Genomic DNA, 17,665 nt, shown 5'->3' with positions numbered 1-17,665 from the left:
TAGGTCAATGCTACAGCAACGGACGTGTTATGCTAGTGTGAATGTACGCGTGCTGTCATTTTTGTCTTTAGCGTCATCTTTAGGGGGTAAAAGGGGGGCAACAGGTGCCTGAGAGTGGGGGGGCAGCATCAGTTGAGGCCCAGTACAAGAAGCACCAGGAGGCAGCAGATAGAGACACCAGTCTGACGGCTTTATTGGTTGGAAAGAATCGAGCCGCTTCCACCCGTCACAGCAACATGTAAGAAGTCTTTGCTCCGCCCTCACGTTTCCGTGGCAACTGGAAGCTTTTCATCCGTACAGAATCGTCGCAACATTCCCGACTACGTTGTGAGATCCGCCTGAGCGGTGCCCCTGAACCACCTCTACTTAAACCTTCACGTGTGTTGGTCTACATACATCCAATAATGAGTCAATACCACATTTATCTAATGATTAATAGGGCCTCAGGCGCCAGTGCCCCCTCCACTGGGTGGGATTTAACTGACCTGCTCTGTCTTATATACTAATTTGTATCAATTAAATCAAGATTCTTTAAGGTTAAAATAGAAAAATACAAGAGGGGGGGAAAAATATATAAAACCAAATTTAGAGATTTTATGGCTCAAAGGAAAGAATTTGAAGTTAAAGAGAAGAACTACGGACCAAATTTAATACTGCGCCCAAAGGTCAGCGGACGGGGAGGCTGGGGGGGAACAAAAACTGTCCCCGGGGGCAAACCCGCGAACATTTCAGGTGGTTTCAGCACATTTAGAATCTGGTAGACACAGACGCTCACACACACTTTTAAACATGGAAAAAACAAACAAAACAATGAGCACTAAATACAGATTCACCCTGCAAAACACCCCCGGACAGGCCAGTACGGGCAGCACTCGTCCCGGGTCGGAGCCCGCTGGGTCGGGCCGGGTCGGGTCGGGTCGGGTCGGGTCAGCCGCCGCCGGACCACAGGAAACAACAACAGAAGGTTCCTCAACGGTAAAAAGTAGCAACAATACAAAAACATTTCTTACTGGTTGTTTTTAAGAAATAGCTCCTCCTCCAGGGGGAGAAGAGCAGAATATGTACAGGGGGGGGGGTATAACCGGGGGGTCTCCTCCCCATCCAGGACCAGTTGTGCTACCAACTGGTCCAGAACTTGTTCATTCAGTGGAACACACAGGAACATCTGGGCTCTTTAAAGACTCGCTCCCGTGGCAACGGGAATGGATCGAAACTAAAGTCGGACAATTTTGTGAGTGATTCTTCTGCGTCATCGATGGGGGGGGGGCCGTTCATAAGGAACCGCGTGGCCGTGTAGGAGCAGACGGGCCGGCAGCGGTACCGGCCGCCGGGCCTCCCGCTGAAGTAAGAAATGCATCCTGTATTGCTGGAGTAATAAACGCGTTATCGGGACCGTAAAGGTTAAAACGGGCTGGACACAAAGGTGAGGACGGGAGTGTCATCGGTGTGTGTGTGTGTGTGTGTGTGTGGGGGGGGGGTTCAGATGCACTGGGGCACCACGTAGCCGCCCCCGTCCGCCGTGTGCTGCACCGTGTGCTCCTGCAGCGAGCCCAAGTCACTGTAGCGCTCGCCGCACCACACGCACTTGAACTGGCCCTCGCGGGAGTGCGTGCTCTGGTGCTTGGTCAGGTGCTCGCGCTGCTTGAAGCCCTTGCTGCAGTGCTCGCACTTGTACGGCTTCTCCCCCGTGTGGATGCGGCGGTGGCGGTTCAGGTCCGACGAGTACTTGAAGCGCTTCTCGCACTCGGCGCACTTGAGCGGCTTCTCCCGCGACGGGTCGCAGCGGTGCTGGACGAACTCGGAGGAGGAGACGAAGCGGCGGTCGCACAGCGAGCACTTGAGCGGCTTCTCCTGGCAGTGGGCGTTCTGGTGGCGCTGCAGCGTCGAGCTCTTCTTGTAGCCCTTCCCGCAAATGTCGCACTTGTACGGCTTGTCCGGCGAGGCGCCCGCCGTCTCGCCGCACTTGTGCGTGAGCAGCTCGCCCGACTGGCTGAACTCCTTCTGGCACGAGGCGCACTTGAACAGGTTGTCCATGCCGTGCACGTGCTGGTGGTAGAGGAGGTGCGACGGCTGCATGAAGCACTTGTCGCACAGGTTGCACTTGAAGGGCCGATCGGTGGGGTCCTTGTGCGTGCGGCGGTGGCGGATCAGCGCGTACTGCTGCTTGAAGCTCATCTGACACTCGTCGCAGTGGAAGGGGCGCTCCTCGGAGTGCGTGCGCTCGTGCTGGCGGAGGTCGGACGGCCGCTTGAAGCCCTTGCCGCACGCCGCGCAGCGGAACGGGCGGGAGCCCTGCGGGTGGCAGGGGTGGTGCAGCAGCTCCGAGGACTCCTTGAAGTGCAGTTCGCATAGGTTGCATTTGAATAAGTGCTCGCCGGAGTGCACGTACATGTGGCGCACCAGGTGGGAGCGGTGCTTGAAGCTCTTGTCGCAGACGGCGCACTTGAACGGGCGCTCGCTGCTGTGCGTGCGCTGGTGGTGCTGCAGGTGCGACGACTGGCTGAAGGCCTTGTCGCAGGTGTCGCACTTGAAGGGCTTCTCCCCCGTGTGCACCCGCTCGTGGCGAGTGAGTTCCGACAGGTGCTTGAAGCCCTTCTGGCACACGGAGCATTTGTAGGGTCGGTCCCGAGCCGACGGAAAGGGGAGGATGGACGAGCCGCTGCTGGTGGAGGCGCCGTCGCTGCCGGCCGGCTGGGGGTTGTTTGGATTGGGCGTCAGGCTGCCGGAAGATCCCGGCCGGTAGGTCTTCTCGCAGATGGAGCACTTCATGGGGTTGCCGCTGTTGTGGGACGTGTGGTGCTGCGCTAGCGAGGTGAGCAGCGAGAAGCCCATCTTACACACCCCGCACACGAACGGCTTCTGCTCCACCTGAACGCACTGGTGCTCCAGCAAATCCGTCGCCTGGTGGAAGATCTTGGTGCACTGGGTGCACTGGAACGAGCGGTCCTGCGTCACCATGCACTGGTGCTCGTGCGGGTTGGCCAGGTGGGAAATATCGTGCCCGCAGGCCCCGCACTTGTGTCCCCTCTCCGGCCCCACCTGCAGCGACGTCTGTTGGGTCTGGGCGGGGTGCTGCTGGCCGTGCTGCTGGTTGCCCCCGTGCTGCTGGTTGCCCCCGTGCTGCTGCGTCTGCTGCTGCAACGACGTGGGATCCGGCTGCACGACGATGCCATACAGAGCGCAGCCCAGCGCGTTCTCCGTCCCCGGGGGAATGGTGTGCACGACCTGAGGGGCGGCGAGCGCGTGCTGCTGCCAGGCTTCGGTCATGCGGGCACGGGAGTAGGGGTTCAGCTTGGCGGACGGCGAGGCCCAGCTGAGAAGCAAAGATGGGGGGGGGGGATGCGTGATTAATCAGTCGAGGCTTCCGAGGAAGCTCACTAGAACGAGACCAAATACTCACTCCATTCCAGCGACTGCAGCTGAGGCTCAGGCGAGGATGCGTTTGGCCGGAGCCGATGCTTCGACGACGGGGCCGATGTCAAACACACGTGGGAAACTTCTCTTCTTGAACTGACATCTGTGTGTGTGTGTGGGGGGGAGATTGTGTTTAGAGCAATAGTATGTTGGCAGCGTGCTTAGCGTGCAGTTTTGGAAGAAACACCGCTGTCATATTTAATTCCCATTTCCCCCCAGGGTTGATGCCAGCTGGTTACAGTGTCCAACAATTTAGGTTCGGGTGAGCTCAAATCCATTCGTATGGGAAATACTAATAAGGACAGAAAGGTGCTGGTAAACAACGTAAAACACGAGGAGCACCCTGACACAAAAACACAGGACTCATTACTATTCACACGCCAAACAGAGCATTAAGAGCTGTAATTTTTGATGCTGGCCAACATCACCGCGCTTCTGCAGAAATCCGATGCAAATGTTCAACGATTCGCGGTTTGAAAAGAGAGAGAGAGGGAGGAAATAAGAGGCAGCGTCTGCGCATCACAACGTTATTCTACTGCAGGCAAAGATCGCTGCTATTTAGACAAGCGTAGCTGTCGCTGCTAGCGCAGCCGAATGACAAGGGAAAGGCTACTGTTAGCAGGCTAGCACTAGCAGCAACCGACTACTGCAGCTTCGCCTTTTGTCGGTTACCAATGCGCGTAAAAAGGCAGGAGAATTCCACGTGGACATACCCAGGCATTCACTCGAGCCTATTTAGGCTTTGACGATGATAGATCCAAGCGTAGAAAGCGAATTGCTCCCCCCATTATAACCTAAGGTATTTCCGTCTCATCCGAAAACGGTGCTCGGATGCATTCTTGTTGCTTAAAACTTGGCATTTGCCATTCTTTTAAATAAACAAAAGGACTTCCTAGGTTTCTCCAAACCAGCCACACAATGCAGCTGTTTTACCTATACATTTACTCCAATGCTACCTTGGACCGCGAAAGCATATTGCATTTTTTTCAATGAATTGCTAGCTAGCCACCGCTAGCTTTGCAGCCGCTGCCCGCGCACGGGAACATGAATACACCAATAATTCACGGGCATTCTCGCAACACACACGCGCAACAAGATACACCAGCAAGTGTATTTACGCTGTCACAAAACACTGTAAAATTGGTTGAAACTAATATTGATACGCTCTTAAATTTTCCTAAATATAGTTATTTTACATTATTGTCACCCACGGTTAAGCAAGTAAAGGTAAATAAAAAACAACCCAAAACTATTTCAGTATATTCAGTTCAGCATGTGACATTTTCCAAAAAGCGTTACACCAAATATATGGTTTTTAAGGTATTAAGATATTTCAGTGAATTCTAAGTGGCAAAAGACTGTCACATGTAGGACGGAACCTTTCACGTACCGTTGAAGGCGGAACAGAAATAAGGAGGACCGTGTTTCAGGAGGACCTTGGGACAGGGTTTGTTTACAGCGGAAGTGCGGAGTGACGAGCGAAAGCCGATGGTTTAGGAGCAAAAACAAAAAGAGGAGCGATAAATGTCAGTATGGTATAAACTTGACCTTTGTGTCTACGATGTTAGTTGGCTACAGCAGTAGCTCAGAGGAAGAAAACGATGCGGTTGTTCAAGAAGGGAAGCGTCCGGCGGAGGAAGACGATGGTTGTTCGGCGAGGAAGAAACCCAAAACTCAAGGCGAAGTTCCTAAAACCAGGTCCATCATGTGTTCTCGGGGCCCCAAGATATATATATATATATTTTAAAACCAACAATGTGGCAAAATACAAAACATCTTTCAAGGGAACTAAATAAGTCTTAATGCAAAGATGAGTTATGTTCGTTCCCATCTGACCTGTTTCCCACCAATTATGTGTTTTCCCTTCTTGGCATTATAAAAGGGAGGATTCCATCATCTTCGGTCCTGTTTACAATCAATAAAATCATCCATTTGAACAAAACTGGAACAAATTGTTGCACTGGTGTAAAATCAGGTTCTGGTTTTTAACATAAATCCAGTAAACCATCAGATTTTCTTTCCATTTCCATATATTTCCAAATGCATCCACTGTCTTCAAAGATTATTAATAAAGGTGGAATCAAATGTGTGGTTGCTGTGACTGTGGTTGGACTGTTTCCTGCAGGTTGCCCCTTCCTGGATGCCTGTTGACCATGTTCCCTGAGGAGCTGGACCCTCAGACCGAAGACAGAAGTCTTCACGGTGGACGCATCCGCTCATTCAAACACGAGCGAGGAAACTGGGCCACCTATGTTTATTTCCCATGTGAGTCCATCAACAGTCACCCCCCTCTACAGCTTCTCATCTGCTATGAACCTTGTATTTTTTCTTCAAAATAGGAGAGAAACGTGTCATAAACACCCACAGCTAATTAAAATATGTCAGTGTTGCAGTAGCTAGGTGCTAAAATCCTTCTTGTTTACATATTCCAGCTTCCAGGTGACTTTACCAGGTGTGTAACGTTGCTTGCATACTGTGCGTCATTCTTCTCCACTTCAGACCAACCTGAGGAGGAGTTTGTCGAGCTTCTGGACCAGATGGTGTCAGTAGCCAAGGCTCACGGCGTGGCTTTGAGCCCCCAGGAGGAGTTCCACCTGAGTGTGTCCCAGACGGTGGTGCTGAGACATCACTGGATCCAGCCCTTCACACGGAGCCTCAGGGCCGGCCTGACGCTCCGCAAAAGGTTTCACAATACAAAACAAGATTTGGAAACGTCGATCCTGTTTTACGGGTTCGATGGATTAAGAACATTGACGCAGTTGATGCGGTTTGACGGCAGCAACTAAAAACCTGCCTATTGTTTTAATTCTGAAAGGTTTTGCTGTTCAGCAGAGAGACTGAAGGTCTATTGTAACGCCGACAGGACCAGGTAGAAGAAACCTGCCCTTTGTTTCCTCTGAAGCGATCCAGGATGGATGAATGTGCACTTTTCTTGTGTTGCAATTTGCAGAACGTTTCTAGGAATGGAAGTGTGCACGGGACACGCGCAGCTGCTGGACTTGGTCCAAATCGTGGACAGAACAATGAGTGAATTCCTCCTGGAAACGTTCTATAAGGTGACGTCCCATTAAATGTGAAAACTCTTGACACCTTGATATGATCCTTAATGAAGTCTTTGGTCATTTATACGTGGGGACGTTCACCGTTGAGAGAGCAGAACTTTGACCAAAACAGTTTTTAACAACCCAACCTTTAATTGAATCAAGCATAAAAATACAATTAGAATCACTTTAACTACTTTTCAAAGCACTGTGCAGATTTCTCTACTGTTAATGGGTTTAAAATAATTGATTTGCCTTCACAAATATAAAAGAATTCCTAGAAACGACGGTGTTTTCAACAGGACCCGTCCTTTCACGTGAGTCTGGCCTGGTGTGTCGGGGACATGACGGAACCGATGAGGGAGTGTCTAAAGGAGCTGCAGGTACGGGCTCTTCTCGACACACTCATTTGTCACCTTATGTTCTAATTTCCGTTCTTTTTCTCCTGATCTGACTGTCAGAGTGTGTTCGACGGCTGTGAGGAGGGGCCCTTTCTGCTGAGGCTGGACTGCAGGGAGCTGCGCTGCAGGACAGGAAACAGGATTTTCCACTTCCCTCTGCAGCCGTGAGGCCTTGAGTTTCACTGGTCCACAACAATAGAGGCCTTTTTCACCACAGCAGACAAAGAGTCCAAACAAAGACGTCCGTCAACCTGCTGCTGATGCCGGGAAGATGCTGTTCATGTTCATTTTTTGGGTTATATATGTAGGAAATAACAAATGGCACATTAAGACTCCAACAATGCAGTTTTGTACAGTTAGATGTTGCTTTGGGTTTGTTTTTTTGGTTATTTATCCATAAATAATCTACTGTGCAGAGGTTACAGGCTCATTAAAGATCCTCCTAAAATAAATGACTCCTTGGACTTTCATGTAAACATCTCTCCATTTAAGTCTGAAACATTAAAAATAGTTACTTTGCAGAAGGCCGCACATGTGAAGCTTAAAGACATTTGGTGCACAGAGGAACCGAGCGCACCGCAGACTTTCAAGTTTAGAGCTCGGAACTCATCGAGCCCGTCTGAACCAGCACAAAACGCGAACCACGACGCAGAAACAGCTCTTAAAGCAGCTCAGATGTCTGAAAAAGAAAATAAAACCAAATGACACAAGTTCAAACTTGCACAGGTGGGATTAAACACAGGATCAAACATCCGATCAATAAAAAAAATCTCTAAAATGATTCATCTGAAGCCGATTTGGTCCTCAGAATGTGGCACACACAGCGTATCTCTGGTCTTTGACCCGATCTCCGATATAATAGCATAAGTTTAGAAGATAAAACCTTTAGAAATGTGAGGCTCAAAAATGACCTTACAAACATGAGCACTCTACCAGCAGACAAGTTCAAATCTACTGCATAATTCCATTTGCTAAGTCAATTTAAAAACACTGATTCTGTAATTGCGATATAACATCCAACACTTTCCCCACAGTCTATATAAGCTTAGCGTGAAATAAGGCTGTAAACGTCAGGGAGAGAGAAGCACGCTCTTGATGTAAGCCACAGTGGTGTAGTTCAGCAGCATGTTGACGTGCTCGTTCCCCGGGAGCTCTTTGAGCACCACCGGCTGCTTCTGCCGCCCCGCCCACCGCCCGCACTGCTTGGCGCTCAGCAGATTCACCGTCCCGTCGCCGTCGCCGTACACCACCGTGGGATCGACGTCGGGGAACTTGTCGGAGTACCGGAAGGCTTCGGGGGTGGAGAGGCCGCTGCCGTACAAACAGTGGACGGCCACGCCCGGGGGCGTGAGATCCGCCACCAGCGGCTCCGTGTCCTCGCGCATCATCCAGCCGTCCTGGAAGCCGATATCAGCGTAGAGGCGCTTGAGGTCCAGCACGGTGTAGTTGGCCGTGGGCGTCTGCACCAAGACCTGACGGGCGGAAACAAAAGCCCCCACACTTGAGCTCCTGACCTAGCAAAGCACTTCTGACGTCACGCGTCAATCAACCAGCAACAGAAACACGTGGACGCGCCGCTGTAACGTGTCTGTAAGAGGCGAAACCGCGCAGACCTTATCCTTCGGCCAGGTGTGTGCGTAAGGCAGCAGCCAGGAGGTCGACACGGCCGTGCGTTGTTGGGCGCGAATCTTCACGGAACTGATCACAGGGATGCGGTTATTGTCACCTGTGTGGGGGGAAAAGAAAACGGAGCTGAAGGAAGTGAAACTGAACACTTCCTAACCACATGTTGGCGAGTGTGACAGGGTGCCTGAAGCTCGCACGCACGCCGTGCGCGTGTAGGAACCAACCACCAGCCTGACAGACCACTTAAACCTGCTCCACAGGTCCACAAAACAAAAGAGAGACATTCCCACACTGCCGGGAATGTTCGCCAAGATTCCCATTCGCCGGGCTCACAGGGATGAATGAGATGTTTAACTCCAGAAGACGTGTCTGCTCGCTCAGCACTGGGATACGGACGCCGCGTCCCAACATGGCGGCAGCCGTTGAAGCTAATCTCAATTGGTGAGCAGGTGTTGGTTGACCAGAAGGTTACGACAAGAGCCTTCACGTTCGGTGGTGCCGCCCCAAATACCAGTAAACCAGTCTAAGATCCCACCTCTTACCAGAGATAAGCACACGAAGGGTCTTGGCCACCCCCGCCCACGGTGGTCCCAGAGAGATGAAGGCTTTGATGTATTTGTCTTTCCAGGCCTGCGGCTGCTGGTTGAGGAAGTAGAGGGTGTACATGTTGCCCATGCTGTGAGCAACCAGGACCACGGGCCCGCCTGCTTTCTCCGCCATCTCTTCAATCATATGCTGCAGCCGCAGGAAGTACTCTTTATTCTCATCTGGGATTAGAAACAACAACAGAGAGCTTGACATGACCTGCAGATGTGTATTCATCAGGGCGGCCAGGCAGCAGTGTTCTGAAAGGAGAGTTTAGGTTTCTGCCTGCATGGCTGCTTACTGGGAGCTTTCCTCCAATCGTAAGGGGCCCCTCTGACATCGTCGCCTCTGGTGTAACCAGAGTCCACCAGAGCCTGAACGATGGTGAAGAAGTACATGCCTGAAACCCAGAAGAGGGGAAAACGGCACATTAATGGACCATTTTAGCTTCCTGGTCCCCAAGGAGATGAAGAACCTGTTGCTACAGCTGAGATCGTTCATCATCGGCGCGGCTCAAACGCGCTGGGGTGGGTTTACCGGAGGTTGGAGGAGGGGGAGGGGAACCCCCCCCCCCCACCTCAGCCAGGTATTTGTTTTGCTTGAGAGGATCGACTCACCCACGCTGCGTTCGCTGGGGTCGACATACTCCAGCGAGAAGGTCTCTCCAAAGCCAGGGACCCGGATGTCTACGCCTGGCGGGGACGAGGTCGCGCGTGTGGACCCGTTGTAGATCAGCCTACGCACACACACACGCACACACACACACGCACACACACACACACACACACACGATCAAAGGGGGAATTCTAGCGAAGCCTCAAATCTCTGTGTTTGGTGGAGCCACGACTTCCCCAGCTCAGTTTTGCTTTTCATCACATGAAGATGGAGAACTGATTTTGGTGCCCGGATGTGAACTTAAGGTCGACCTGCAGCGAAAACTTTGCTTTATCTCACAGTTGGCTCCCGTCATCGTCTTGAATTGAGTGGATCAAAGGTCAGTGTGTCCACACCAGGTTGATAAGGTTCACAGAAAGCTGCTGGTGTCACTGAACCCATAACCCATAATCTACATTGTGCTGCTAATGGTGCAAAAAGACGCAACAAAAAATGCAACAAATGCAGGAAATCAGACAATCAATCTGGAGACTTTGAGTCAGATGAATCGATCGGGTCGATCAGAACATACCTGATGTTGTCTATCCAACAATCGATAGCTACGGGGACCAGCAGCTCCAGGTTTAGCCACAGGGTGAAGAAAGCGTCGGTCTTCTTGTAGCAGATGTAGTGGACCACGCTGGGTTTATCCAGCTTCGCCTCCAATTGGTTCCCCAGATCTCCAGGAACTACAACAAGCAACGAGACACGTCTACACAGTCACGATGCGATGAGGCGCCCTTCTCTGACCACTGATATGTGAATAAAAACAATCAAAGAAACGACTGAAATATTCCACAATCGCTGCAGCACAAAGCAACAAAGCTGCAAATTTAATGTAATAAAGTTCCACTGGTGACACAAACAGGAGATCAGATCTTATGACAGACAGACAGACAGAGAGAGAGAGAGAGAGATGGAAGAAAAGCCATCAAAGATGGAGCTATACTGGCTGCAATCATGATGGCATAGAGGGTAAACAAAGAAAAACAAACAGTTTATTGGTCATAAACAGTCCTGTGACGTCACGACACTCAAGTCTGAAGGAGCCGATGTGTCGAAGGATGCAGTTAAATAACAGAAGAGGAGGAAAAGCTTCCCCGGGAGATGGAGGCTGATCACCCATCCCCGGTGCTCTCTGTCTCCGGCTGCTCCAGTTGTGCAACTGGTTGCGGCGACCACGGTTAATCCCGTCACGAGTGCTTCACACTCACCCAGGACGACGGGGGGTCTTGTGGCTTGGCAGGAGGAACCGCTGACACATTTCTCCGATGGTCTCCCGCTGCTCCGACCCAGCAACAGCAACAGCAAACACGCTTGGAAAAGCGACGAGAAGGCGGTCATCCGGTAGCAAACGGCCATGGCTGCCTGTGTCTCATGGCCAACAGCTAATCGTCTCCTTTACAAACGGGCTTTCTTTTTTTTTTTATCTGTTAAAGCTTTTTTTTGTTGTTGTTGTTGTTGTCGTTTCGTGTTTCGTCAAATGACTCGACGTGACGACGAGTGCACAAGATGATGATCACGGGATTGTGACGAAAGAGCGGCAGAGCAATCGATCCGCAGCTCAGGCTCGGCGCGCCAGGCAGAAGCAATCGATCCGCAGCACAGGATCGGAGCGCCAGGCAGAAGCAATCGATCCGCAGCACAGGATCGGCGCGCCAGGCAGAAGCAATCGATCCGCAGCTCAGGCTCGGCGCGCCAGGCAGAAGCAATCGATCCGCAGCACAGGCTCGGCGCGCCAGGCAGAAGCAATCGATCCAAGAGTGAAAGGATGGTCGACTGGAGCGCGTCCCAACCTCTCTCCTCTGCTTCATTCATGGTTTGTAGGAGCTCAGCAGACTCTATCATTTCCGTATGAAGAAGCTGTGGTCTACAGTCTCTCAAGTCTTCAGGAAGTTCTTCTCATCTCATGGGTCTCGTTTCTGCTCTGATGAGCCGTGAGGTCTTATGAAGGCAGCTGTGCCCCAAAAACCAGGTCCAGCTGAACAAAAGAACTGGACACAACATAAATGACCACATGTGTGACAGTGAAGGGCATGAAGACTTCTGTTTGTGTGATATTTCAGTTTATCTTCTTTTATTGATTTGCAAAAGTGATTTTTCTGAGTTTGGGCTGCCCTGAGGTAGAGTCGAGATTGATGAGGACTTTCAAAAATTTAACAGGAGGCTTCACAATAAGAAATAGTGACGTCTCATACTCACTTTTCATATAGTTAGTTTTAGGATTCAGGTCTGTACATGTTCGGATCTTACGTTACTGTTAAATCCTCGTTCGCATCTGCAACATATCTCTTATCTGGTTTTAAAAATCACGAAGTAGCTTAGAAATATCTTTGATAATCAGGATTAAAAACAGCATAGCACAATTTGTATTTCTTTTTAGAAAGGTAAAACATAACCTGCAATGTAACTATGGTGTGCAAAGTTCGTATTTAATAAAGTATGTGCTGTAGTATAAGTAGTGGTGAATGAACACTTTAATATTAACGTTTTTATAATGTGAACATACGACGAGGTTCAGTGAATACATAAATCCATACAAATATGCATTGGTTAGTTATGTATAACAATCAGATTTTTCATAATTGGTGACACATATATGATAAAATAATGTTGATGTGTCTGTTAGCTCTCTACTAAAAAAGGTTTTTAAAAATCTATGTAATTGTGGCAATTACTAAGATTGGTTAGTAACTCTTGTAATCAACTTTATATGTCTGAGACATGAGAACGCCCTGTCATAAGAAATACATCAGTCAAAAACTTGCTGTATATCATTAGCAACCTTAACTTAAGATAAGACTATCATAGTTATTGGCTGAAGGAGTTGGAGCTGTAGTCCAGGGTGCTTTGGAGCAGATAAACTTCACACGGAATTCAAATAAATGCTGCAGCTTTAGGAATATGGAAGCATTTATTATGAGCATTAATATAAAATAAAGACAGACAGTGTTGCCACATCCTCTTATTGTACAAGTCAGGCTGAAATCACCAGGACTGGATTTGCACCAGTGGCTCCTTTTGTAGCCAGATACTGCGCAGTATTCACTAGGACACAGTTCTATAGTTATAGGTCCATAATCAACAAAGATTTTTGACTTTAAAGGAACTATATGTGCAGAATGTATTTAAAGTAATGATAAAATGGCCCTGATAGCGCAGCAGACATTAAGGAATCATGTTAATTTCATATATCACGGACAACAGTAGTCCAGCTCCTCAAAAATGTTGACATTAATATTAAGTGTTTTAGGCTGTGGCCCCGCCCATGTGTAGCTCCGCCCACTGATGCCACGCCCCCACGATCTACCAATCACGAGGTCAGTAGAGCTTCAGCATCCAGGGTGCCAGTTAACGCTGAGCCACAGCTTCGTACGTTATTAAATTATCGTTAATTCGTTAAAAAAATCGTTAATGCTAAAATTAGCAGCACATCAGAGCCCGTTTCCCCGGCATAAAGTTGAGATGCAGCGGGAAAAGTAACAACATTAGCACCACCATTATGGCAATAAGAAATGTAGTTGAGACGTCACATCGGTCAGATGCAGCTGTTGTGGCAACCTCTACCCACAGGGAGCGGCGGAGGGATACCACAGCCAACAATCTGATAGCAGCCCCAGCTTTGGCTACAAACTTACATGCGGCCCTTTGATAAAGGTCTTTGGTAAAACTTGATTTGAGACGTATTATTGGCCTTTAGTGTCAAGGAAGGGGTGATTTGCCTCCTTCAACATGGGCAGATGTTAATGAGGACACATCCGGCTGCGGCTTCAGTCTAAGAATTTGACACGTTTCTTGTTCTGACATCAATCTCTTTCGGAACGTCTGACTTTCCCTCCAGAATATCCTGGACTACGCTGAGGACCTTATCATGGAAAACAATATCAAGGTGGGGCAACCCCCTGAACTCTGTGATATGAACAGGTTTGTCCTGCTGCCCAATCCAGCGTTTGCAGAGGCCCATGCTGAAGCTGTCCACAGTGTTGTCCCCATCAGCGTAAACAAAGTCCACCGGGTCAGTGTTGGGGAAACCATGGTCATAAACATAGGTGACGGGAGTCGGCATCCCCACGCCGTACATACACCACACCTCTACGCCTGGGGGGAGGAGATCACTGGTGAGGTTCTTGGTGTCATCCCACATGTACCTGGAAGCAAGAGAATAAATGACAGGACTCAGAACGATATTGGATTTCCTACAAACACTGCATTGCTTTTCATGGCTATATTGAATTTATAAGTTAGCTTTACAGCCGTACACCCAGTTTCCACCTCAAGAGTCTGTGCTGTGCTAGGGTTCAACCGATGGTGCGTACCCTCGCCCACTGGATGCGTGTCTGAACCGCCGTGGGGCAAAAGTAGAGACCTACAACTCCCGTGAGATTGCGCAATCCAAACCAAATAGAAAGCACCTACAATAATTAACTCGACATTCACCCCAAAAAAAACCTGCCGTTTCCCACCGCCTGTTCTACTCTTGGTTTGTATCCGTGTAGAAATAAGGTGCGGTGTCATTTCCACTTTAATTATTCATTTCTCCATGTCCATTTTTCCGCGGGACCTCAGAAGGGGAACGCCGTGGCGCTTCAGGGACGCTCAGATGCTCTCAGTGGAAACTAGGCTCACGTGAGCACACGCTGCATTGTGATTGCATTTTGACAGATATTGGCCACCGATTCCACAATGATTAATAATAATTACCACCCGTCCTCATAGTCAATATCAGAGAAAAGGCGGTGGTAGTCCTGGTTGGTGTAGTTGAAGGTGGGTGTGGAGATGAACACGTGGTCCTTTGGCCAGATTTTGTCAGATGGCAGCATCCAGGGGTTAGTTGCCGTCATCCTCTGTTCCTCCCTGATCTTGATGTTGGAAATCATCGGGATGCCATCGTTCTCACCTACAAAGATCTTAGTTACGTTCAACTGAGACCATCATGGATAGTAAAGACAATAATCATTTTTCAAGTTTCACTAAAATCTTTTTTACTCGTCACGGGCATAAATATATTGTTGCTTTACCTGAAGCTAACACTCTGAGTGTTTTGACGGCCCCACCCCATGGAGCCCCAAGAGAAATAAAGCCCTTGATGTACTTGTCCTTCCAGCTCTGTGGCTTGTGGTTAAGGAAGTAAAGGATGTAGTGGCAGCCCATACTGTGTCCCAGCAGGTAGACGGGCTCTTGGTACTGATCGTACATCTCCTCTACCATCTTCTGCAGCTGTAAAAAGTATTCTTCATTTTCATCTGTGTGAGGAGAAACAGAAGCCTTTACAGACCAAAATAAGCAAGAAAAAACCCCCAAAAACCCCCTTTAATCTTGAAGATGCAGTTTTGCCTCTTACTAGGGGCCATTCTCCAGTCATACGGCGCTCCGCGCACGGTCTGGTTACGGGTGTAGCCTATGTTCACCAGCTGCTGCACCATGGTGTGGAAATAACCTGCAAGGCCATTGGGGAGGTATGGAAATGTACCAAAGCAATGAGTTATGACGCCAAGTTAAAAACGACTGTGGAATTCACACCTGCCAGTTTGTTAGAGTCCAGATACTCAATGGGAAACGTCTGCCCGAACCCCGGCACTCGTACTTGCACCCCCGGCGAGTTCGACGAGCGTCGAGATGTCCTATTGTAAACGAGTCTGCATCGAGGACACAGTGGCACAAACGTGACTCTCGCCGTCAGGTCAAACTACCACTGCACCGCAGGGTCAGGTCCAGTCCCGGGGGGCCGCGGGCGAGCCGGGTTTTCGGTCCCACCAGGCAGACACTGTTCTCACCTGGGATCCCACCTTCACTGGAGGAAGCCTGGTAGGACAGAAAAGCCGGCTCGTCTGCAACCCTTGAGGACTGGACTTGTGTTACGGAATGTTACAGAACTGAGGGAACATTCATCTACCCAACACCACTCCTACGGAGCAATGTCGCCATTAAAGGTGGGCGTCGTGTGACCCACCCTCTGCTCTAATGTGAGCACACCTGCCTTACACAGGTACAGGCAGCCCCCGTTACCTCATGTTGTCGATCCAGCAGTCCACGCCGATGGGCATGAACATGTTGAGGTCGATCCACAGCGTGAACCAGTGTTCCGTTTTCTTATAGCACAGCCAGTGAACTATTTCTGGTTTGTTCAGTTTAGCCTCCAGACGGTTCCCCAAGTTCCCAGGTACTTGAAAGGTGGACACAAACATGCAAATAGAGTGTAAATACTAAAATATTGGTCAACCCTTCGTCATGTGACTGAATTCTTAATATCTGGGTCCATACGAAGGCCTTTGTGTAGCTCAGACTGCACACACGGCTGACAAATTACAGCTTTTTTAAGTGTCAAGAACCTTTGGAGTTCATTGAACCCTGACCTTTCTTTGTTTTTACAGACATGCAGGTCGTTGCCAGGTGGAGGTTTCTACGTGGATTTACTGGTACCAGAAGGACGCAGACATTGTGGACCTCGCCTCCGTGTTTATCCCACAACGCCAACGACCTTTTCACTAGCATTGAGTCATAAGCTGTGGGAGGAGGCCATCGGACCTGCATTAAGATCACTGGCTTTTGCCTGATCTCACAAAGTTAATCAATTATAACGCTGAAGCAGGTTAGCATATATGGATCGTGTAACAGAGAGTGGGTAGGTTGTTGACTCAACATTGGGACAGAGGGTCCAGCATTTGGCAGTAACGCATCCTGCAGCTGCCGTGCAAAGTTTGTGATGAAACACATTTTCTCCATTTGTCCTAATTAGTAAAAACACGTTCAGACATGATAAAGAGAGACTTTGCAGGAAGATGCTAGGTGATAATGTTGTCCAGTACTGTTCATTTCTGTTTCCAGCATTAGGACACCAGCACTGGTATCAGGGGTTTGAGCTCTTAGCAGGCAAATATTTGTTGTAAACCCCCCCAAAGTAAATGTGTAGCAGAGCGTATCAACGCACTAATTTAGTCACGTGACGCTGTGACCAAGGGCTACTTTGTAAATCAGTTGCGCGCGACAAAAACCTCTTAATTCTATTAAGAGTATGTTTTCTCTGGCTTTGATGTTACATTTTCCCCCAACTACTGAGGTTATGAATTAAATTCTGAGATCTTTTGCTGCATGGACCCCAGGGAGCGTCTTTAAAAGCTTAATTCGACTAAGAAAGGTGCAACAAACCGATTTTCATATTTTTTACTGATAAATAAAAGTTGCTCCTCGGACATACCGATAGCCACTGGTGGAGTGCTGTTGCTGGGAGCCTGCTGGGGTCTGGCGTTAGGTGGGAAAACCACATTGACGATCCAGAAGCCGGAGGAGTGCTGACAGGCCAGCAGGGCGAGGGTGAGGAACAGCGGGCAGAGGTGCCTCCCGGACACCATGGCTCCTCCAGATGTTTGGTGATCGACCTTTCGGGGATTCGGCGTTTTCACCGCAGCCCACGAGCGCGCTGGCTGGTCAATCAAGCTCACGTGGACACGAGGACAAATAAAACGTGTCGCGGCGGGAAGCGGCTCAACTATTGACTCTTCCCAGACACAAGCAGCTGTTTACGGCCTCAAATCGTGGAGATAATGCTACGATGATTGATGCTTTACATTAAACTTGACTTTAAAATACATTTAAAACAGAGGTTTGCATTTTGTAACACTTTCTGTTGTAGCTCAACGATAAAGTCACTGCTGCCAGGAGTTGTCGGAGAGGATTTTAGGGTTTAAAGATGGCGAGCCGAGGTTCTCCCCCCATAAAAACTGGCCAGACCTCTCCGCCTTCCTTGTTTTTAGCTGTCAGGAGTGACACAGAAGGTGGGTTGAAATCAGGATAATCCAATCAGAGGCAGAATGGGGAGTCAACAGCAGAAGCTTGAGTTTAATTAATCCTGTTGGGCCAAAAGTGAATAAGTTCCGTGTACTATGAGTCAAATAATAAACCCATTTATTTTGTCATCACCAGATAACATTTTCTGCTTGGGCTGCA

At 49.3% G+C, this 17,665-nt stretch overlaps 4 protein-coding genes across 6 annotated transcripts; 1 reads left to right on the top strand and 3 right to left on the bottom strand.

Annotated features, from left to right (window-relative positions):
- Positions 1 to 169: 169 nt before the first annotated feature.
- znf319b (zinc finger protein 319b) lies at positions 170 to 4,454 on the bottom strand. The gene is made up of 3 exons (XM_057052333.1): positions 4,128 to 4,454; positions 3,401 to 3,517; positions 170 to 3,313 (listed from the first exon to the last, which is right to left on the bottom strand). Exons 2-3 carry the CDS (start codon positions 3,403 to 3,405, stop codon positions 1,480 to 1,482), a joined length of 1,839 nt encoding a protein of 612 aa, XP_056908313.1. The 5' UTR covers positions 3,406 to 3,517; positions 4,128 to 4,454; the 3' UTR covers positions 170 to 1,479.
- Positions 3,936 to 7,308, top strand: usb1 (U6 snRNA biogenesis 1). Of its 3 annotated transcripts, none has more exons than XM_057052443.1 (7): positions 3,936 to 4,213; positions 5,540 to 5,679; positions 5,854 to 6,097; positions 6,230 to 6,283; positions 6,365 to 6,470; positions 6,758 to 6,838; positions 6,917 to 7,308. In XM_057052443.1, exons 2-7 carry the CDS (start codon positions 5,568 to 5,570, stop codon positions 7,022 to 7,024), a joined length of 705 nt encoding a protein of 234 aa, XP_056908423.1. In that variant the 5' UTR covers positions 3,936 to 4,213; positions 5,540 to 5,567; the 3' UTR covers positions 7,025 to 7,308. The 3 variants fall into 3 exon arrangements, with proteins under 3 accessions (XP_056908423.1, XP_056908422.1, XP_056908421.1); XM_057052442.1 differs by lacking the exon at positions 3,936 to 4,213 and adding an exon at positions 4,547 to 5,112 and having other exon boundaries at positions 5,914 to 6,097; XM_057052441.1 differs by lacking the exon at positions 3,936 to 4,213 and adding an exon at positions 4,547 to 5,112.
- pla2g15 (phospholipase A2, group XV) lies at positions 6,586 to 11,334 on the bottom strand. The gene is made up of 7 exons (XM_057052391.1): positions 10,936 to 11,334; positions 10,254 to 10,410; positions 9,685 to 9,803; positions 9,369 to 9,467; positions 9,025 to 9,249; positions 8,470 to 8,582; positions 6,586 to 8,328 (listed from the first exon to the last, which is right to left on the bottom strand). Exons 1-7 carry the CDS (start codon positions 11,081 to 11,083, stop codon positions 7,927 to 7,929), a joined length of 1,263 nt encoding a protein of 420 aa, XP_056908371.1. The 5' UTR covers positions 11,084 to 11,334; the 3' UTR covers positions 6,586 to 7,926.
- A 1,282-nt stretch (positions 11,335 to 12,616) lies between these two features.
- lcat (lecithin-cholesterol acyltransferase) lies at positions 12,617 to 17,488 on the bottom strand. Its single transcript, XM_057052387.1, has 7 exons — positions 16,917 to 17,488; positions 15,728 to 15,884; positions 15,242 to 15,357; positions 15,063 to 15,158; positions 14,740 to 14,964; positions 14,423 to 14,618; positions 12,617 to 13,869 (listed from the first exon to the last, which is right to left on the bottom strand). Exons 1-7 carry the CDS (start codon positions 17,068 to 17,070, stop codon positions 13,497 to 13,499), a joined length of 1,317 nt encoding a protein of 438 aa, XP_056908367.1. The 5' UTR covers positions 17,071 to 17,488; the 3' UTR covers positions 12,617 to 13,496.
- Between the last annotated feature and the right edge of the window lie 177 nt (positions 17,489 to 17,665).

Source organism: Takifugu flavidus, chromosome 13 (assembly GCF_003711565.1).
Source record: "Takifugu flavidus isolate HTHZ2018 chromosome 13, ASM371156v2, whole genome shotgun sequence".
Taxonomy (NCBI): Eukaryota; Metazoa; Chordata; class Actinopteri; order Tetraodontiformes; family Tetraodontidae; genus Takifugu; species Takifugu flavidus.
Note: the sequence above shows the minus strand (reverse complement) of the source record. Positions and strands in the feature narration are given on the sequence as shown.